Below are 20011 nucleotides of genomic sequence, written 5' to 3' on the forward strand. Positions count from 1 at the left end.
GTTAAAAAGTGGTATTTATTTTGATGCAATTTATTTGGAATATTTGTTTCGATTCCTAAACAAATAAATTTAGATGCACAAAAATTAAACAAAAAAAAAATCAAAAAACAATTTATGAGCTGTGAATCAATCAATCAATTAATTCTCCAAACCCATTTGTTTTAAGTTTCAATTTCACAAATGTATTAATTAAAACAAACTAAATAAATTGATAGTTAGTTAAATTACCATAGATAGAGATTCAAAGATGTTATATTTTGGCACTTCTCCAAGCTCATTCCAATGTTCTTAGCTCCATCTGCACCAAGCTCATTACTCCTATGAAAATAATAAATAATGAATGTGTTGAAAATAATCAAAATAAAATAGAAAAGGAATTAATAATGAATGATTTTGCTAAAGATGTTAAAAAGTGGTATTTATTTTGATGCAATTTATTTGGAATATTTGTTTCGATTCCTAAACAAATAAATTTAGATGCACAAAAATTAAACAAAAAAAAAATCAAAAAACAATTTATGAGCTGTGAATCAATCAATCAATCAATTAATTCTCCAAACCCATTTGTTTTAAGTTTCAATTTCACAAATGAATCAATTAAAACAAACTAAATAAATTGATAGTTAGTTAAATTACGATAGATTGAGACTCAAAGATGTTATATTTTGGCACTTCTCCAAGCTCATTCCAATGTTCTTAGCTCCATCTGCACCAAGGTTATTCTCCCTATGAAAATAATAAATAATGAATGTGTTGAAAATAATCAAAATAAAATAGAAAAGGAATTAATAATGAATGATTTTGCTAAAGATGTTAAAAAGTGGTATTTATTTTGATGCAATTTATTTGGAATATTTGTTTCAATTCCTAAACAAATAAATTTAGATGCACAAAAATTAAACAAAAAAAAAATCAAAAAACAATTTATGAGCTGTGAATCAATCAATCAATTAATTCTCCAAACCCATTTGTTTTAAGTTTCAATTTCACAAATGAATTAATTAAAACAAACTAAATAAATTGATAGTTAGTTAAATTACTCTAGATTGAGATTCAAAGATGTTATATTTTGGCACTTCTCCAAGCTCATTCCAATGTTCTTAGCTCCATCTGCACCAAGGTTATTCTCCCTATGAAAATAATAAATAATGAATGTGTTGAAAATAATCAAAATAAAATAGAAAAGGAATTAATAATGAATGATTTTGCTAAAGATGTTAAAAAGTGGTATTTATTTTGATGCAATTTATTTGGAATATTTGTTTCAATTCCTAAACAAATAAATTTAGATGCACAAAAATTAAACAAAAAAAAAATCAAAAAACAATTTATGAGCTGTGAATCAATCAATCAATCAATCAATTAATTCTCCAAACCCATTTGTTTTAAGTTTCAATTTCACAAATGAATCAATTAAAACAAACTAAATAAATTGATAGTTAGTTAAATTACCCTAGATTGAGACTCAAAGATGTTATATTTTGGCACTTCTCCAAGCTCATTCCAATGTTCTTAGCTCCATCTGCACCAAGCTTGTTATTCCTATGAAAATAATAAATAATGAATGTGTTGAAAATAATGAAAATAAAATAGAAAAGGAATTAATAATGAATGATTTTGCTAAAGATGTTAAAAAGTGGTATTTATTTTGATGCAATTTATTTGGAATATTTGTTTGAATTCGTAAACAAATAAATTTAGATGCACAAAAATTAAACAAAAAAAAAAATCAAAAAACAATTTATGAGCTGTGAATCAATCAATCAATTAATTCTCCAAACCCATTTGTTTTAAGTTTCAATTTCACAAATGTATTAATTAAAACAAACTAAATAAATTGATAGTTAGTTAAATTACCATAGATCGAGATTCAAAGATGTTATATTTTGGCACTTCTCCAAGCTCATTCCAATGTTCTTAGCTCCATCTGCACCAAGCTCATTACTCCTATGAAAATAATAAATAATGAATGTGTTGAAAATAATGAAAATAAAATAGAAAAGGAATTAATAATGAATGATTTTGCTAAAGATGTTAAAAAGTGGTATTTATTTTGATGCAATTTATTTGGAATATTTGTTTGAATTCGTAAACAAATAAATTTAGATGCACAAAAATTAAACAAAAAAAAAATCAAAAATCAATTTATGAGCTGTGAATCAATCAATCAATCAATCAATTAATTCTCCAAACCCATTTGTTTTAAGTTTCAATTTCACAAATGAATCAATTAAAACAAACTAAATAAATTGATAGTTAGTTAAATTACGATAGATTGAGATTCAAAGATGTTATATTTTGGCACTTCTCCAAGCTCATTCCAATGTTCTTAGCTCCATCTGCACCAAGGTAATTCTCCCTATGAAAATAATAAATAATGAATGTGTTGAAAATAATGAAAATAAAATAGAAAAGTAATTAATAAATGGGTTAATAATGAATGATTTTGCTAAAGATTTTAAAAAGTTGTATTTATTTTGATTATTTTGATATCATTTCAATTTACAAGCAAATAAAATTATGGTTAATAAAATAAGAATTTATAAAATAAAATAAAAAATCCTAAAATATAAATACTGTATAAATTTTATCAAAGCCTAAAAAAGAGAATAATAACTTTTTTAATTTATTTTAATAGTAAAAAATTAAGACCTAAAAAATGAAATGGGAGATATTTAGAGAAGTAAATAAACTCTACAATAAATAAATAAATAAAATTTTTAAGTATTTAACTTCAATTTAATTTAATTTAATTATTGAATTTTTATATCTCGTTTTGAATTTATATTAATTAATTCTATCTTTCATTTAATTTTGTTAAGCAATTAAAATTTTTAATAACTTTAAATCTGAAAGTTATGAATGAATCAATAAAGATGTCTAAAATAAATGGTTTTTAAAATATTTAACTTTATACTAATTCTGATAAACTATAACTTAATTTCAATGAAAATAAGTAGATTTCATTATGGATTAAAATTTATTTGCATTTAATAATTTATTTTAAATTATGGAAAAATTACAAATTTTTGTTTAGATACTTAAAAAATTAAAAAATAATTTAGATTTATTTTGGGGAGAAAATATCAATTTCTTAAATCATATATCAATGTTTGATGTCATTTCAATTATTTATTTTAAAAATAAATAAAATGAAATTTGTTTATCTATTTAAAATTATTCAATTATAAAATGTATACCTGAAATCAAGATCTAAGTGATGAACTAACCTTTTTGCAATACATTCCTTGAATTCCTCGAATTTAGAGAGATTACTGTAACCTCTAAATTTGTACTCATCTAATCTGACTTCATTTTGTTTGCTTGTGTAGTTAAATTTAAGAAAAGATTGTCTGAATTTTGAAATCATCAAATTAGATTCAGTAAAATCCAATTTGTCCTTTACCGCATAAATGAACTAACTTTCTAATTTTAGTCTTACTTCATTTAATTGCTTAGTTAGTCCTAAAGAATCGATTCTATTATTAGGCAAAATTTCAAGCATTTTAATAATAATTTAGTTAATATCTTAATATAAAGCGTTTTTGCTTAGATAGTTAGGTAATTTTCCTTTTCTGATAAAAGTACAATCTCCATCTTCAAGAAACTTTCCAAGGGTTAATTCAAGAAGAATAATTCCTAAGCCATAAATATCATACTATAAATAAAAATTAAATTAAAAATAAGTAAATAAATAATAGAATCCTTTAATAAATTTACTTAGATTTTGAAGAAACCGTTATCATCTGTTATTTCAGGAGCTGCATACTTTCTTGTAAATCCTTTGAGCTTTTAAATGTTAAGAATGTAAAAAAATACAAATAAATTTATAGAAATAGCTTCAAATAAAAAAAGAGTAAACAAAATTTTTTGTATTTTAGAAAAATGGAAAACCTTTAATAATTTTGAATAAATTAAATGCTTTAAAAGCAAGTGTTGAAATTCTAAAAACGAATAGTGCTAAAACTAATTGAAGTAGTAATTAAATTTTAAAAATAAATAAATTAATTAATTAATTACATTGTAAGTTTTTGATCCTTCTTTAAATAATTTAGACTCTCCGTAATCACCTTGAAGATTTAAAATAAGAATTTAGGCTATAATAAACTTATAAATAGTATAAAATTTAACTCAATAAGATTAAAAACAAATTTTATATATTTGAAATATTTATTTATTAAGAAATATATATATTTAAAAACTCTAACTATTATTTTGTATATTAATCATTAAACCACAAACTTATATTTATAAAAAGAATGAATATTTATTAAAAAGAATAAAGTAATTTTTTTATCCTAAAAATTTGAATATATTTAGAAACTAAAAAGGAAAAAAATATGAATTTTTACATTAATATTTTTTAGAAATCTGATAGTATTTTGTTTTTTTTTCATTTAAAAACTCTTCGATAGATTTAAAGACATAAGGAGTATCCTTTAAAAATTTCATTATTTTTTCTTCTTCTTTGATTTTTTAGAATTTAGGTTTGCTACATTTGACAGCAACTATTTCTTCATTATACTTAGCCTCAAAAACACATCCATTACCGCCTTGTGAAATGTAAGATGTTAAGTATATCTTCTTCTTTTGAAGCTCATTGTAAATCGATGTTAGTTCATCTGTATCAAATATCATATTCTCTTCATGTTTCTTTTTATAGTCCTCAAAAATTTTTTTAAATTTTTCTTCAGGTGCCTAATATTTAAGCTCAGTGTCTTGTTATTATTGCATGATTAGTAACAATTGCTAATATATAAAATAATTATAATGTTTAACGAATAAGAATAAAAAATTTTTTTTTTAATTTAAATAATATATTTTATAACGAAATCTTTTTTATTTACCTTTTTTATTCCTTTCTTTTCTTTCAATTAATTTCTTTGTTTTTTTCTTAATTAAATTATAAAAATTTTTTAATTAAAAAAGTATAAAAATTATTAGTTAATTTAATTAAAAATAATAATTAAACTAAAAATAGTTTGTGACTTTCCCCAAAATCTTCAAATCAAATTTATTCTTTTTCATACATAATAATTTAAATGTTAATTAATTTATATCAAGCAAATTCACTTTATCGTATCATAAAATATTATTATTAATTTATCAAAACTAAATAAAAAAGAAAACAAGAATTTTTAAAATTGACCAAATATAAATCTGGTCAAAAGAAATTAAAAGATTAATCATCTTTATTAAAAATATAATAGGCAAAGTTAATTTTCTAATATTTTATCAAAATATTTACTTTTAAAACATTAAATTATCTTCTCATAAATCAAATAAAATAGCAAAATTTAATTAATTTTTATTTTACCTTTAGTTCAATTTTTTTGTTTTATATTTTTTTTAATAATCTGTTATTAAATATATTTTTATATTATTTTGTTGACCTTAGCTTTTTGAGTTGCAAGATATTTAAAAAAGTTCTATTTTTGAAAATTCTAGCATATTCTATTGGATCTCTAAGCAATGATATTGAAAAATACAATAAAATACTGATGATGTTAAAAGATTTTTTTATCTTCATTTAAAAAATTAAAGAGTTTATTTTTAACAAATAAATTTAACTTTAAATAATGAAATTAAAAATTTTTGTAAATTTAACTTTAAAATTATCAAAATGAGCTTATTAAAAATAAAAAAACATATTAGGTTTCATTTTCCATTTTATTAAAAATAGTATTTTATTCAATGAAAGAGTAAATAGATTAAAAATTAACGTGAAAAATTAAATTAAATATTTATTTCCATAAATACAATAATTTATTAATGAATAATGAATGAGTAATAATTTATTTTAATAAAAAATAAAGTTATTTGTGTGTGTTATAAAAGATCATAAATCATTCAACAGAAAGTTTTATTTTTAAATAATAAAAATAAAAACCATTTATAAAATTAATTATTATTCAATCTTATTCAATTTGCATCTTCACTAATCTCTTTGTTTTAAGAACTTTAATCCTTAAATTTTTTATCAAGAAATGATTGTCCCTGTTAATAGTTGAAAAATTTTAATTTTATCACAAAAAAATCATAATTTATATGTGTGCATGAAATATGATAATAAAATAAATTTAAAATAAAAAAAAGGAAAGTAATCATGTAAAAAGTAGAATATCTATTTTATTAATATTATACAACCTAATAAATAACAATATTATCAATAAAAACAAATAAACATAATTTACCAAAAGTCAAGTTTTAAAACAGAGAGACTAGAGCACTTTGATAAAGCATATCCTAATTCGGATGCACCCAGAGCACCAATTTAATTGCTACTTTTTGATATTTAAAAAAATTGTTTTTCTTTAAAATGGAAAAATATAAAGTATAAAATCAAAGTCTTGATATAGAATTTAAAAGAAAATATATAATAATCAGAATGGATATAAATATAAAAATGTAAAGTTTGTTTAAATAAATTTAGTAAACAATATAGAAAGAAATTAGAAATGTTTTTTAATTCATAGTAAATAAATTTAAAGTATTCATTAAATAGACTTAATAGAAGTACGATAAGATAAGATTTAAAGAAGACAGATTGGAATACTAAGATAAGACGGAACCTAAATTTGAGGCACCCAAGTCACCAATTTAATTTTATCTATTTATAATTTAAAAATTTTTTCTTTCCTTGAAAATTATTTTCAAACTCAAAATAATAAAGATATGTTTAATAATTAATTTTAAATTGAAGAAATAAAAGTGTTAATAAATAAAAAATAAATAGACTTTAACAAATAAAATAATCAAGAATTAAAAATGAATAAATATTAAAAATATTAAAATTATTTTTATTTGTTTTTTTAATGTTTATTTAGCGAAATTACTAACAATTAATTAAAATAAGAAAATTTAAAAATTATTTTTACGAAAGGCTAAGTGTCAAAGAAGAAAGTCTAGGGCACTTTGATAAGGCAAAACCTAAATCTTATGCGCCTTTTGCATCAATTGAGTTATTACTAAGAATAGTAAGAAAATTATTTATTATTATGGAAATTTTTAAAATGAATTTAAAGCAAAAGAATAAAAAAATATTTTAAAAAAAAAATTATAGAGTAAATTAAATAAGAGGTGAAAAATCAAAAAATATAATTAATGAAAAGACTCTACCTATCTATCAATTTAACTCTATCCTTTAAGAAAAAACTATAAAACTAAAGTCAATAAAATTTTACCTAAGGTTGAGGGAAAAGGTTGATATATTAGAGATTTTTTATACAGCTTAACCTAAGTCCGATGCCCCTTAGTCACCAATAGAATTTTATCTTTTTATAATTTTAAGATAATTTGTTTGTTAAAAAGATAATTTTTAGTGAGAAGAAGTCAAAAATTAAATTTTTAATTTAAAAGTTAACTTCTAAAAAGCAAAAAAGTGATTGAAGAACCAATAAAGTAAATATTTTCATTTATTTTTGATTAAAAAATTAAAAAGCATTTTTACACAAGGTTTAGAGTAAATTATGTGAGATTAGAATATTTTGAAATAGCAAAGCCTAAATCTGACGCACCTTAGTTGCCAATTTAATTGTTACTTTAATTTTTTCAATAAATTAGTTTATTTGCAATAATAATATTTATTACAATACAAGCTCAAAAATAAGATAAAAAATTAAACTTATAAAAATAAAAGTATTTTATTTAATATCTTATTAACAAGTCTTAAAAAATTAAGTACAATAAAGCAAATATAAGCTTTTAATTTTAGATAGATTTAATTTCTAAGTTTTTGATGACTGAAATAAATAAAATAAAATTTTGAATAAATTATACCTAAGGTCAAGAGTTAGAATTGAAAGATTAAAGCACTTTGTTAGAGAAGAGCCTAATTCTAATGCACCCTAAGAGCCAATTTAATTGCTACTTTATATTTTGAAAAATATATATATCTAAATAAATAACACAAAATATTGATAAAAGCAAAGAAATTAATAAACTATTTTACAAGAGCCACAATGTCAAAGATTTGAGATTAGTACATTTCGCTATAGCTTTACCTAAGTTGAATGCTCCTTATTAGCCGATTGAATTGCTACTTTTTTATTTTTAAGAAAAATTAATAACACAAAAATTAGCTGTTTATTTTGAGGAAGGTGATGATGTTAATTAATGAGAAATGACATTATATATTATTAGAAACTAATAATATTAAAAATTATATCTGTCCTTTTTTTTTTGTTTAATAATAAATAAAAATTTTATTTTACCCTAAATTAAGTATTAAAGTTGAAAGATTTTCATACTTTTATAGAGCAGAGCCTAAATTTGATGCTCCTTAGTCACATATTGAATTCTGCCTTTTTATATTTGATTAGTAGTTTATTAGCTTTATGTTTTCATAGTAATCAAAAAAATTTGAAATAATTCATAAGAAATTGAAAATATTTCAACAATGAAGTAATGAATGAGAAAGAAAGAAAAATTAATTTTAATTTAGAATCTAAAAAAATTTTAATATAAAGATTTTTCATAATATCCAACTTATTATTTAATAAAATAAATAAAAAATAAGATTTAAATAAAATTTTACCAAAGGTTAAGAGTAAAAGCTGAAAGAGAAGTGCACTATATTAAAGCAGAGCCTAAATCCAAAACACTTTATCCACCAATTAAGTTTCTACTTTATTTATTTAAATGAAAATTAATTATTTTAAAAATAAATTTTAATTTAAAAATACAAGTATATAATTTAAAAAAATAAAAACAAATTGAACAAAATAAAAATTTGATAATCAAAATGAAATAAAATATTTAAAATGTAAATTAAACTAGGTTATTATTTACTAAAGTTAGAGTGTCAAAATTGATAGATTAGAACACTTTGATAGAGCAGATCCTAAGTATTTTAATCCCTAGTCTCCGATTTAATTTTATCTTTTTTTTTATATTTTAGATAAATTAATCAGTTTAAAAATTAAATAACTATTAAAATAGAGATAACAGTTATTTAAAATTATCAACAAAGTAAAAGTTAAAAAAATAAGAAAAAATAGCAAGCTAATAATCACAAATACATAAGATAGCAAAGAGGAAAAATAATCAACTACATAAAAAAAATAAATCTATTTTTTCTTTATATTTAACAAAATAAAAGTATTAAATATTGGTAAAAAGTTTACCCAAGTTCAAGTGTCAAAATTGAGAGATTGACACATTTCGCTAAAGCAGATGCTAAAACTTATACATTCTATTCATCAATTTAATTGATACTTTTTATTTTTTTGAGAAAAAAGAGTATAGTATGAAATAAAATTAATAAAAGCTAAATCAAAGCAAACAAAATTGAAATAAATTTAAATTTTAGATTTGAGTAAATATAAGAATTATTTAAAAAATTTGATTATCTAATTATTTATTAATTAAAATTGTTAATAGTAAATATTAAAGATTATTTTTTTACATCAGATTTACTTCAAGATTAGTGTGAGATGATAGCTGAGAATTTACAAACTTTTTATTAATGAAAATAAATGAATATAGAAAATCTAAATAAAAAATCATCAATTACATCTTCTAAATTTAAAAATTATTTTTTTTATTATAAACCCATTTCTTTTACTTGTATTTTAATTTTAAATTACTTCGTTACTAAAAAATTAATTAAAAATAACAGTTTTCTTTATTTTTAATGAAAATAAAATTAAGGCTGAATTGAGTTCTACAAATCATTAGATTTATATATCATAACAATTCGATTAATACTTATTTAAAGAAAAAAAATTATCTATCAACCAAAAACAAATAAGCATGAAAATTTTTAAATTCCTTGTATTTATATTAATAGCCCTAAGAAATAATATTTATATTGCTTAAAGTTTTTAAATAAATATTTTATTAAATAAAAAAATTTTATGAATTTAAATTAATAAAAATATTCTGATAAAATATAATAAATAAACAATTAAATCATTATAAAACTATAAAGTTTTCTCCTTTTAATTAAATGAATAGAATCAAAAAGCTAAAATTAGGACTTTAATTTATTTTTTATCAACAAGATTGACACTTATATTTTTTTGGACTATTTTCTTTTAAACATTTTATATGTATTAAGAAAATAGTCATTAAATGGCAAAAAATAAAGAATACAATTTATTATTTTCTATTAATGTAATTTTAATAAGTAATTGTTTTCATCCACTCTTTAATTAATTAAAATTAATTGCAAAAATAATCAACTATCTCATCTCAACCATTAAATTAATTAATACAAAGAAATATAAGAACTTAAAAATTAGTAGAAGTAGTTATTAATCATTTAAATAATACATACATAAGAATGCCTTATTCAAAATTTGATTTATTTTCATCAACATTTTTTTTCAATATCGGAAGCCAGCATAAGAAAAAAAGCACAATTTTAGGAACTATTCTTTCTCTGATTGTTTTATTTGCTTCATGTATTTATTTGGTATACATTTTATACCAATATGCTACAAATTAACTAGATCCAACATTTCGATCACAAAGCTTTATAAGTGATAAAAAAATAGAAATGGAGCTTAATAACAACTTGATTGGGTTCCGATTCGAATACGATAGTAATCTAAGCATAGAATAGCTACAAGTTTTAAACAATAAGACATATATTGTTTATGTAGCCTAGTTTTATCAGTCTGATAAAAACAGTACAGCCAGTTTTTTATTAGATATTATTGATTGCACTAATCCAGGACTTATTGGCTTTAAATGTCTTGACTTCTCTAAAGTTGCTAATTATACTTTTTCTCTTAATTCTGAAAACAGCTTGTTGACCTACATTAACATTATGACTTATGCTTGCTAAGATTTAGACACCTTTAAGACCTCAATACCTAATAATTGTGCTAACTATACAGAAATAAATAACATTGTAAATGGAATTAATGCTGTTATAAGATTGAAGCTTTATACATCCCAGTTTAATACTACTTCAAAAGAAGTACAAGTCAACTACAGAAACTCCTACGTTTACACAGTAGCTAACTAGTCAATTTTATCAAGGATTAAGACATAAAAACAAATAACTTCAGTCAAAACAGGATATATAATACAATCATAAAATAGCTTTTCTTCTCCTATATAATATGAGCAACAAGACTAAACTCTAGACAGGTAATATGCTGCATAAAGCATCGGAGTTTCTTGTTATAGTCGTGTAATGATTTTTCCAGATGAGTTAGTTTAGTAAATATAAATATAATTTCCCACTATTCCCTAAGTGTTTGCATAAGTAAATAGTATTTTTACACTCTTAATGTTATTAGGTATATTTGGTAGAGCTGCCTCAAATTCTTCAATTAAGAAAGAATTCTTCAAACTTTTCTTGAAAAATCTATACAAAACAAACTTTCCACAAATTTAACAATTTAAAGATGCTTCAAAATCTGAATAGACTCAGATTTTACAAGACAATTTATTTCAAGAAGCATAAAAGAAAAATTAGAAGCATTACGAGCTAACGAAACAAAACAATAAAAAAAAAATAGAATCAGAAAAATTGAATTTTGAAAATGTAAATTTAAGCGAAGATGAAATAAAAGATGAAGAAAAAAATAGCCAATGTCAAAAAATACCAATATTTTAGTATAATCCAACATTTAACATGAAAAAGTAAAAGCATGACAAAAGTAGTTTTAACAATAATAAACAATCACTATAAAATCCTAAAGATATTATTTTAAGAAAAACAAAATAATCAATTATATTAAAGAAAATGGAATCGAATACCATTTAAGATGAAGCTTCAAAAATTAATTTTGATACTTTTTTTTAAAAATCAAGTTTTGATGATAAGTAAACCACAAGCATAATAACAGATTCTCGTTTTTATTCTTAAAATTAAACTTCATATCAAAAAAATATATATAAAGATAAATTTCTTAACGTATCTATGAGTTTTAATTCAATTGAAGTGAATGCAAATAATAAGAACAAAAAATATAAAGAAAACTAAACATAAGATTTTATGAACTAAATCAATAAAAATCACAATAATAAAACTGAAGGAAAGCTCAAAGAAATTCAAGATAAAAGTAAAAAATGGAAGATTATTTATTAATATCTTCAGAAGTTGAGGTATTTATTTTCTTCATATTTAATGCTTTAAATTTTACTAATTTATTAAAAGAATTTGCAAAAAAAGGCAAAAAATTGAATAAATCCACAAGCTAAGTAAAATACAGAAAGAAAAAATATAAAATCATATTAACTAAGATTTAGATATTTTAAGTATCTTAAAAGACATTATTTTTATTAAGAAAGCCGTAATGATCCTATTAAAAAAAGATTAACTAGCAGCAATCAAGCATATTGGGCTTTCTACACAAATTTTAGAATTGGATTTAAAAAGTTTAGGGCCTAATTTAGACAAGATAAGTAAAATATTTATATTCATTACTATTATATTTATTTTAAATATATTTAAAATATAAAATAAGAAACATATTTTAGTTATTATGAAATGTAGCATGCTATTTTATCATCTGAGAAGCTACAAGAATATTAAATACAAAAATTTTTAAAGAGATGCTCTAATAATAAAAATCTAACTCAAATAGATAACAGAATTTTATAATCATTAAAAATTTAATAATCAATTTGATAATAAAAAATTCTAATTTTAATAATGATTTTGTTTTAATTTACTTGTGTCATTTAATTAGTTTCAATTTTAATGTATCCTCGTTTATAATAATACATCACATCACATTAAATATCTTTCTTTCTTTTAATTTTATAAAAGTTAAAGGTAATTTAAATAAGAATTAATATATTTAATAAATGAAATTTAGCAGATTGTATGTCCTTCTTTATATACTCAAATTATTAAAAAATCAAACTATTCTTGTAAAGAAGAGTTACAATTTAGTATAAATATAGAAATTATCATTTATATTTATTTATTTATTTTCACCGAAATATACTAATTCAAAAAATATAGAAATTTTAAGAGTGATATATAATCATTTAATAAAAAGTTGCCTGTTCCAATATTTAGTAAAACAAATAATATTATTTAAAATAAATAAAAAAATTTAAAAGAAATAAAAATGGTTTTGAAGCAAGTATTGAACATGCTAGAAGAAAAAATAAGTAAAAATGTTTAATCAAAGATTTAACTTGTTTTTTGATGAAAATTCTAATTTTTTTTATTAAAAATTTTATCTTAATTTAATTTTTTTTTACTTCTAATATTTTTTAGCTAATAATATAATTGAATCTTAATTAACGAGGAGTTAAATCAAATTCTTTTTTTACTTTTTCTAATTTAAAATATTATTTTGGTGATATATTTTTTTATTGTTACTTTTTCATTTATATTTTGTTTAGTTTCTTTTTTTTATATTGATAATTTTTTTCTAATTTAAATTAATCATTCTTTTAGATATTAATTTTTTATTTAATAAAATTAAAATTCGTAAATTATTTTTTAAAAAAATATGTAAGAGAAGAAATAACACTTTGATAATTTAGAGGATGTAATAGATTTTTTTTAAACTTAATAATGCTATTAATTAACTTTATCATAAAAAAAGTTTTTAAGCTCCTCTATTTCTTGTTGCACAGATCTAGAATTAGACCTAAGGTATAATAAATTTAATTATCATAAGCATTAAATTATTTCAGTTTTGTTTAATATTGATAAACCAAAAGATTATTGGGATATTTAAATTTGACAAGTTTTTGCTTTTCTAAATTTAAAAATGATTATTACTAATTTTAATTTAAAATAAAATATTTAAATGATAAATTAAAAATAATAACGAAATTGTAGCACAAATTGTTTCAAAATAATTATGCTCTATTTTAGCAAACTGCTTAAAACACATCTCTTTAATTAAAGCTTGATATCAAATAAAATTTTCTTTATTTTTCTAAAATTTATTTTTTATCCCAAATTATTTTATCAATAAAAATATAGATAGAAATATTATATCCATCTATATTTTTAATCCTTTCTTGTTTTAATTTTTAAAATTAGTTTTCATATTAATTTATTTATCTTTTTTAAATGTTTTTTTGAATATTTACAAAATTAATTATGTTAAATAATTTATTAGTGAACATTAAATTGGAAAAGATGGTGCTAAAATATTAAGTTCTGCCTTAATAAAAAATTGCAAAAATCTTTAAAATTTAAATTTAATGATTTAGTAAAAATAATTATCTAAATATACTTAATTTATATATTTAATATTTTATTAAAAGTGGTAATTAAATAAGCGATGAAGGAGCTTCAAGTTTAGCTTTTGCATTAAATAAATGTATAAATATACAAACTTTGACACTTGATCTTATGTAAAAATTATTATTGGATTTTTGTTTAATTTATTTAATATTAAAATTTTCTCATAATAATTTTGAATATCTTAATAAATACTTATTTTAAATATACTAATTTTTACTTTCCTTATTTGAAATAAGAAATACTATTGTTCTTCAATAGTAATGATCAATCAACCCCTACTTCAAACCTTAAAATTTTTAGTTTTATTTTTCTTCAGAAAATTGTGTTATTAATATCTTCGTGTCATATTTATTGAGGAATTTAAGTATATTTATTTATTTATACTTAATAAAAGTTGTAATTATATTGGGACATAAGGAGCATTAGATTTAGGATTATCATTAACATATTGCAAAAATCTTTCTATTTTGATGCTTTATTTAAAGTAAATATAACTAAATATTATATTTTATGTACAATAGATTTTTATATTCAATATAAAATAATTTCATTTAATTCACAATTAATAAATTTATCTCTTGTATTTCAAAAGTGGAAATCCAATAGGAACATAAGGTGTATCGAATTTATGCTCTTCTTTAAAAGTGTGTCCTAATCTTACAACGTTAGTACTCTTTCTAACGTAAAAACGAATTTATTTATTCATTTAAACAAAATTTTAAATTTTAAACTAAATTAAATTAATATTATTAAACAAAAAAATTAATATTATTAAACAAAAAAATTAATATATTTCATTCAAAATTAAACAAATCTCTTCATTTTAGTATTTCAATTATGAAATAAGAAAAATAAATGAAAAATATTAATAAAAATTAATATATTTTGGAATTTAAATTCATATTTTTTTAAAATAGATGGATTTTCATGGATAAATCAGAGAAATTTGAATAAAAAATTTACAAAATAAAGAGATTAGTTCATAAAATCTTAGTTTATTGATTTATTTAGCAAAATTATATGAATTTAATTAAGTAAATGTATTTAATGTAGATATTTAAATGTATCTTACACATTTCACTGTCATATTTTTTAATTATTATTTTTATATTTTAAATTATGGATGATAATTAATTATTTTTTGAATCACAAAGACAAAATGAATATTAATAATTTTAATGAAAATTTTGTAAAAATTAGAAGTTTTTGAAGCTTTTAATTAATTAATTTAATTATTATCTTTATTATTATATTTTTAAAAATTTTATAGTTTATTATTAGCATGTTAAATTAAGATTATCTATTCAGAAATTTTTTTTTATTATGTAAAAATTTATTTAAAAATTTTATTTATTGATCTGTCTATTTTTTTTTAGGAATTATAAAATTAAAAATACGTTAAAAGATTTCAATTCTAAAAATTAGAAAGGAATTAAATTTTATTAACATTTATTAGTGTTTTTTAAAGAGTTTCCTTTTAATTTGCTTTATTAAAATTTTTATTATAAAAAATATGACCAAGTTCTAATCAAATTTCATCTTATATTTAATAAAAAAGTTAATATCTTTGTTTAACAATACTATAAATCCTCATTAATTATGGGCCTGATTATTATGTTCTGATTTTTAGGAATATATATGTACCAAAATTTTATAAAAATTAATTTTATAAAAATTTAGGATATACTGTGGTTTGAGGTTCAGAGGTTCGTTCTGAGTTTTCAATGTTTCAAAGGTAGTAGAGCTAGTGTTGGTTGATTCAAAATTTCTAATAAAATAAATCAATTATATAAAACTTAAATATTATATTTAAGATGTATTCTGAGTGCATATTTATGTGCGAGTATTGCTATTCTATTCTATTTCTAATTTAATTTTAAAATTAGTACAGGTTAATATATCAAAAATATAATTCAAAATAATTTTAATATATTTACAAGTTAAAGTCTGAAAAAACACAGAAATTATTGTAACTTAATAAATAAATAAATAAATAAATAAATAGAAAAAAAAAACATTTTCAAATTTTAAATAAAAGAAATCAAGAGAATTATTTTACTTGAGATATAGCTTGATGCTTATGAGATGAGAAAATTTTAGCAAAGCATAAGCTAACTCAGCGAGACAAATCTCATCCTGACAACAAAGAAAGGTAAGCTTTATAGAAATGGAAGAAAAATTAACTTTCTGGAATTGATATAAAGAACTAAATTTGAAAGATAAATGCTTTAAGATAGTGCATTATTCATACTTTATACTTACTTACTTATTTATCTTCAATATTATAATGACTTTTATATATCATATAAAAAAAAATTAAGCTAATATAAATTAGTACGCAATATAATTTGCATTCTAAGTTAAATTTAAATAATTCTAAATAATAGCTATCAAAAAATTATTTTTTTGAAATTTTATTTAGATTTTTAAAAATTTTAATCATGAAAAATATCTATAAATTAATTTAAAAAATAAAGAAAAGACTAAGTAGTGAGTTAGTTGATGGTGAAGAATTTAAAGGCTTTTTTGTTTCAAAAAATAATTTCTTCTGTAAAATCACATAAAAAAATTACTTCAATTAGATTATATAAAACTTTCATTTATTATTTCACTTTTTTTTTATGTAATTATAAAGTGATTAAAAAACAATTTATTTATTTATTCTAATTGATGGAGTGTATTTGAATAATTATTTTTGAAACTGATCTCCTTTAATTAAAGTTATTCACTCATTCATTGAATTGAAAATTAACAAATTATATTAAAATTAGTGTTTACACAAAACTATATAAGTAAATATTCATTATATATATATTAAAGTCACATTATGTAGAGAGTGAAATTAATTTTGGGAGTAATTAAGAAATTTATTTAATTTTTTAAATTTTTGGTGTTTATTCATAATTGAAGTTGGTGGAGAAAATTCACATTTTTGGGGTGACTTTTTTAAGTACATTCTACATTAATATATGTAAATTATTTCTGATCTTGGAGGGAAATTGCTGGAATCGATGATTAATTAATTTATGGATAATTTATTAATTATTGCAAATTATCTAATAAGTTGAAAAAAACTATAAATTGTAAAATAGTAGAAGTAAAAGTTAAGAGTAATATTAAAAATAGCAAATTAATTATGGCTTGTTTAAAATTTGATTTGTTTTCTTCTTAGTTCTTTTTCAACATTGGCAGCTAACAAGTAAAAAAAGGCACGATTTTAGGAACCATACTTACATTTATCGTATTAATAACCTCAGCTGCGTATCTTATCTACGTTTTATATCAGTATATAACTAACTAGCTAGATCCTACTTTTAGATCATAAAGTTTTATAAGTGAATAATAAATTGAAATGCAACTCAATAATGACTTTGTTGGGTTCAGATTTGAATACGATAGCAATCTTGGTATAGATACGCTCTAAAATCAAAATAATAAAACATATATAGTATACATAGCTTAACTTTATTAGTCTGATCAAAATAACCAGGTTAGCTTTCTGTTGGATATAATTGATTGCACCAGTCCTCGTCTAAAAGGTTTTAAATGTTTAGATTTTTCTAAAGTATAGAATTACACATTTTCTCTTAACACCTAAGACAGTTTGTAAACATAAATTAATATTTTTACATATGGTTGCTTAGATTTGGACAACTTTAAAACATCAGTTCCAGATAATTGTGCAAATTAAACAGAAATAGACAATTTAGTTAATGGTATAAATGCTGTATTAAGGCTAAAATTACTTACCACGCAATTTAATACTACTTCCAAAGAAATCCAGGTGAACTATAGAAATGCTTATGTGTATACTGTGGCCAACTAGTCAATTCTATCAAGGGTTAAGACAAAAAAGTAAATTAGCCAAGTGAAAACAGGGTTAATATTGTAATCTGAAATGAGCTTTACTTCACCTATAGAGTATGATTAGTCAGATTAAAGCTTAGATAGAACTTATTCTGCAGAGAGTATTGGATTATCTTGTTATAGTCATGTCATGATATATCCAGATGAAATAGTTTAGCAAATATAAATTCAATTTCCAACTCTTCCTTAAGTTTTTGCATAAGTAAACAGCATTTTTACACTATTAATGCTACTAGGTATAATTGGAAGGGCAGTTTCCAGTCATTCAATAAGGAAAGATTTTATTATGCTTTTCTTGAAAAATTTGTATCAATCAAACTACTTGTAAATGCTGCATCTTTAAAAAACCTCTTAATAAGACGAAAGAAAAAAGTAAAATGACCCACCTTAATAGCATATTTAATAATAACTATTGCAATAATCACTCTAAGTAAATTAATAATAACAAAAATTAATAGAACTAAGCTAAGCTTAAGATGTAATCAATGAAGAAGAAGCAACAATAATAAAAGATAGTGACGAATTAAATTAATCTAAATAAATACCTTTATTTAATTTCAGACCAATATTCCAATCTTAAAAATAGCAATTATAATAGAATGACAGCTCTAATAATATGTTTTAAAAATAAAATTCAATAATCTAAGAGAAAAAAACGAGTAGGAAGCAAGATAAGAAGAATTAAAAACAAAAATCATTTATTAGAGAGGATTCTTCAAAGATCTTCAACAGTTAAAAAGATTAATTTATCTAAAAATAAAGTATAGATGATAAGTAAACCTTAATAGTTTCAGACTCAGCATTTTCTTTAAAACACTAATATACTTAGTAAAAATCTCTATTCAGAGATAGCATATTTAACCAATCTATAAATTATAATCTAAAAGATATTGATTTTGTGAAGAATCTAAGCGAAAGTTAATATAAATAACACTTAGAAGATCTTAGCCTAAATTTTGATTAAAATTAGATCCAATGCTTGAAAAAGTTGAAAGCTATTCAAGACAAAGATACTTCTAAAAAAATTTAAAAGCTTATGTTTAAATTTAGGTATTTATTTTTAAATTTCTTCAAAAATGAATTTTAAAATGTTAAATAAAAAATATTTCAATTATTAAAAAAGATTATGCAAAAAAAGAAAGAAACCTGAAGAAGCAGATGTTTTAAATCAAAAACAGTAATAAAAAATTGAGAACCAAATCAGCCAAAACCTTGACATCTTAAATTTCTTTGATGATATGATCTTTTTAAAGAAAGCGATAATGATACTTTTAAGAAAAGATTAATTAGCAGCATTAAAACTAGTTGGATTTTCTCCAAATATTTTAGAATTAGATCTTAAAAGCATAGATGCAAACTCATAAAAGAAATGTAAATTATTTCAATTTCATGAATTGAAAAATCAATTTTTTTTAAAATTAGAAAATTAATTAGGTTATTATGAGATGCAATAAGCTATTTTACAATCTGAAAAGCTATAGCAGTATTAGATGGAAAAGTTTTTAAAAAGGTGTCAAAATAATCATAAATTGACATAGATAGATTGCAGGATCTTACAATCATTAAAAGCGAATTAAATTCTTTGAGTTTTTAAAAAGGTATCAAAATAATCATAAATTGACATAGATAGATTGCAGAATCTTAAAATCATTAAAAGCGAATTAAATTCTTTGAAAATTTGAAATATATTAATAATTATTTAACTAGCTTATTTTTATTTAATCAATGTAGCAATATTTTTGTCTTTTTTAAAATAATACTTTTAAAAATGGAGTTTTCATAATCATTTAAAAAATTACGATGAGTAACTAACTATTTTATTCATTTTATAAATTATTTGTAAATTAAACATTAAAAAAACACAAAAATGCATTGAAATAATTATAAAAATATTTAGTAATTATAATAAATAAAATATTTTAATTTTTCATTTAATTTCAAATAGAATAAACAAATTATAGTGTAAAT

At 20.2% G+C, this 20011-nt stretch overlaps 5 protein-coding genes across 5 annotated transcripts; 2 read left to right on the top strand and 3 right to left on the bottom strand. All coding sequences in view use genetic code 6, as the record gives it.

Moving 5' to 3' along the window:
- Positions 1 to 134: 134 nt before the first annotated feature.
- TTHERM_01329990 (kinase domain protein) lies at positions 135 to 4734 on the bottom strand (the record flags this gene model as incomplete). Its single annotated transcript, XM_001029737.3, has 10 exons — positions 135 to 318; positions 637 to 726; positions 1041 to 1130; positions 1453 to 1542; positions 1858 to 1947; positions 2270 to 2359; positions 3201 to 3658; positions 3721 to 3789; positions 4021 to 4070; positions 4353 to 4734. The coding sequence occupies 10 exons, from the start codon at positions 4732 to 4734 to the stop codon at positions 135 to 137; spliced, it is 1593 nt and encodes a 530-aa protein (XP_001029737.3).
- Positions 4735 to 5912: 1178 nt separating this feature from the next.
- TTHERM_001329999 (kinase domain protein) lies at positions 5913 to 9556 on the bottom strand (the record flags this gene model as incomplete). Its single annotated transcript, XM_012796951.1, has 14 exons — positions 5913 to 5997; positions 6195 to 6284; positions 6521 to 6610; positions 6879 to 6968; positions 7185 to 7274; positions 7451 to 7540; positions 7780 to 7869; positions 7952 to 8041; positions 8214 to 8303; positions 8537 to 8626; positions 8791 to 8880; positions 9126 to 9215; positions 9407 to 9456; positions 9515 to 9556. 14 exons carry the CDS (start codon positions 9554 to 9556, stop codon positions 5913 to 5915), a joined length of 1167 nt encoding a protein of 388 aa, XP_012652405.1.
- A 945-nt stretch (positions 9557 to 10501) lies between these two features.
- Positions 10502 to 12589, top strand: TTHERM_01330010 (AMP-binding enzyme family protein; the record flags this gene model as incomplete). Its single annotated transcript, XM_001029739.2, has 3 exons — positions 10502 to 12063; positions 12116 to 12363; positions 12426 to 12589. 3 exons carry the CDS (start codon positions 10502 to 10504, stop codon positions 12587 to 12589), a joined length of 1974 nt encoding a protein of 657 aa, XP_001029739.2.
- Positions 12590 to 14732: 2143 nt separating this feature from the next.
- Positions 14733 to 14882, bottom strand: TTHERM_01330020 (hypothetical protein; the record flags this gene model as incomplete). The annotated part of the gene is made up of 1 exon (XM_001029740.2): positions 14733 to 14882. One exon carries the CDS (start codon positions 14880 to 14882, stop codon positions 14733 to 14735), a length of 150 nt encoding a protein of 49 aa, XP_001029740.2.
- Positions 14883 to 17528: 2646 nt separating this feature from the next.
- TTHERM_01330030 (AMP-binding enzyme family protein) lies at positions 17529 to 19629 on the top strand (the record flags this gene model as incomplete). Its single annotated transcript, XM_001029741.2, has 3 exons — positions 17529 to 19093; positions 19167 to 19414; positions 19466 to 19629. The coding sequence occupies 3 exons, from the start codon at positions 17529 to 17531 to the stop codon at positions 19627 to 19629; spliced, it is 1977 nt and encodes a 658-aa protein (XP_001029741.2).
- Between the last annotated feature and the right edge of the window lie 382 nt (positions 19630 to 20011).

Source organism: Tetrahymena thermophila (genome assembly GCF_000189635.1).
Source record: "Tetrahymena thermophila SB210 genomic scaffold scf_8254685, whole genome shotgun sequence".
NCBI lineage: Eukaryota > Ciliophora > Oligohymenophorea > Hymenostomatida > Tetrahymenidae > Tetrahymena > Tetrahymena thermophila.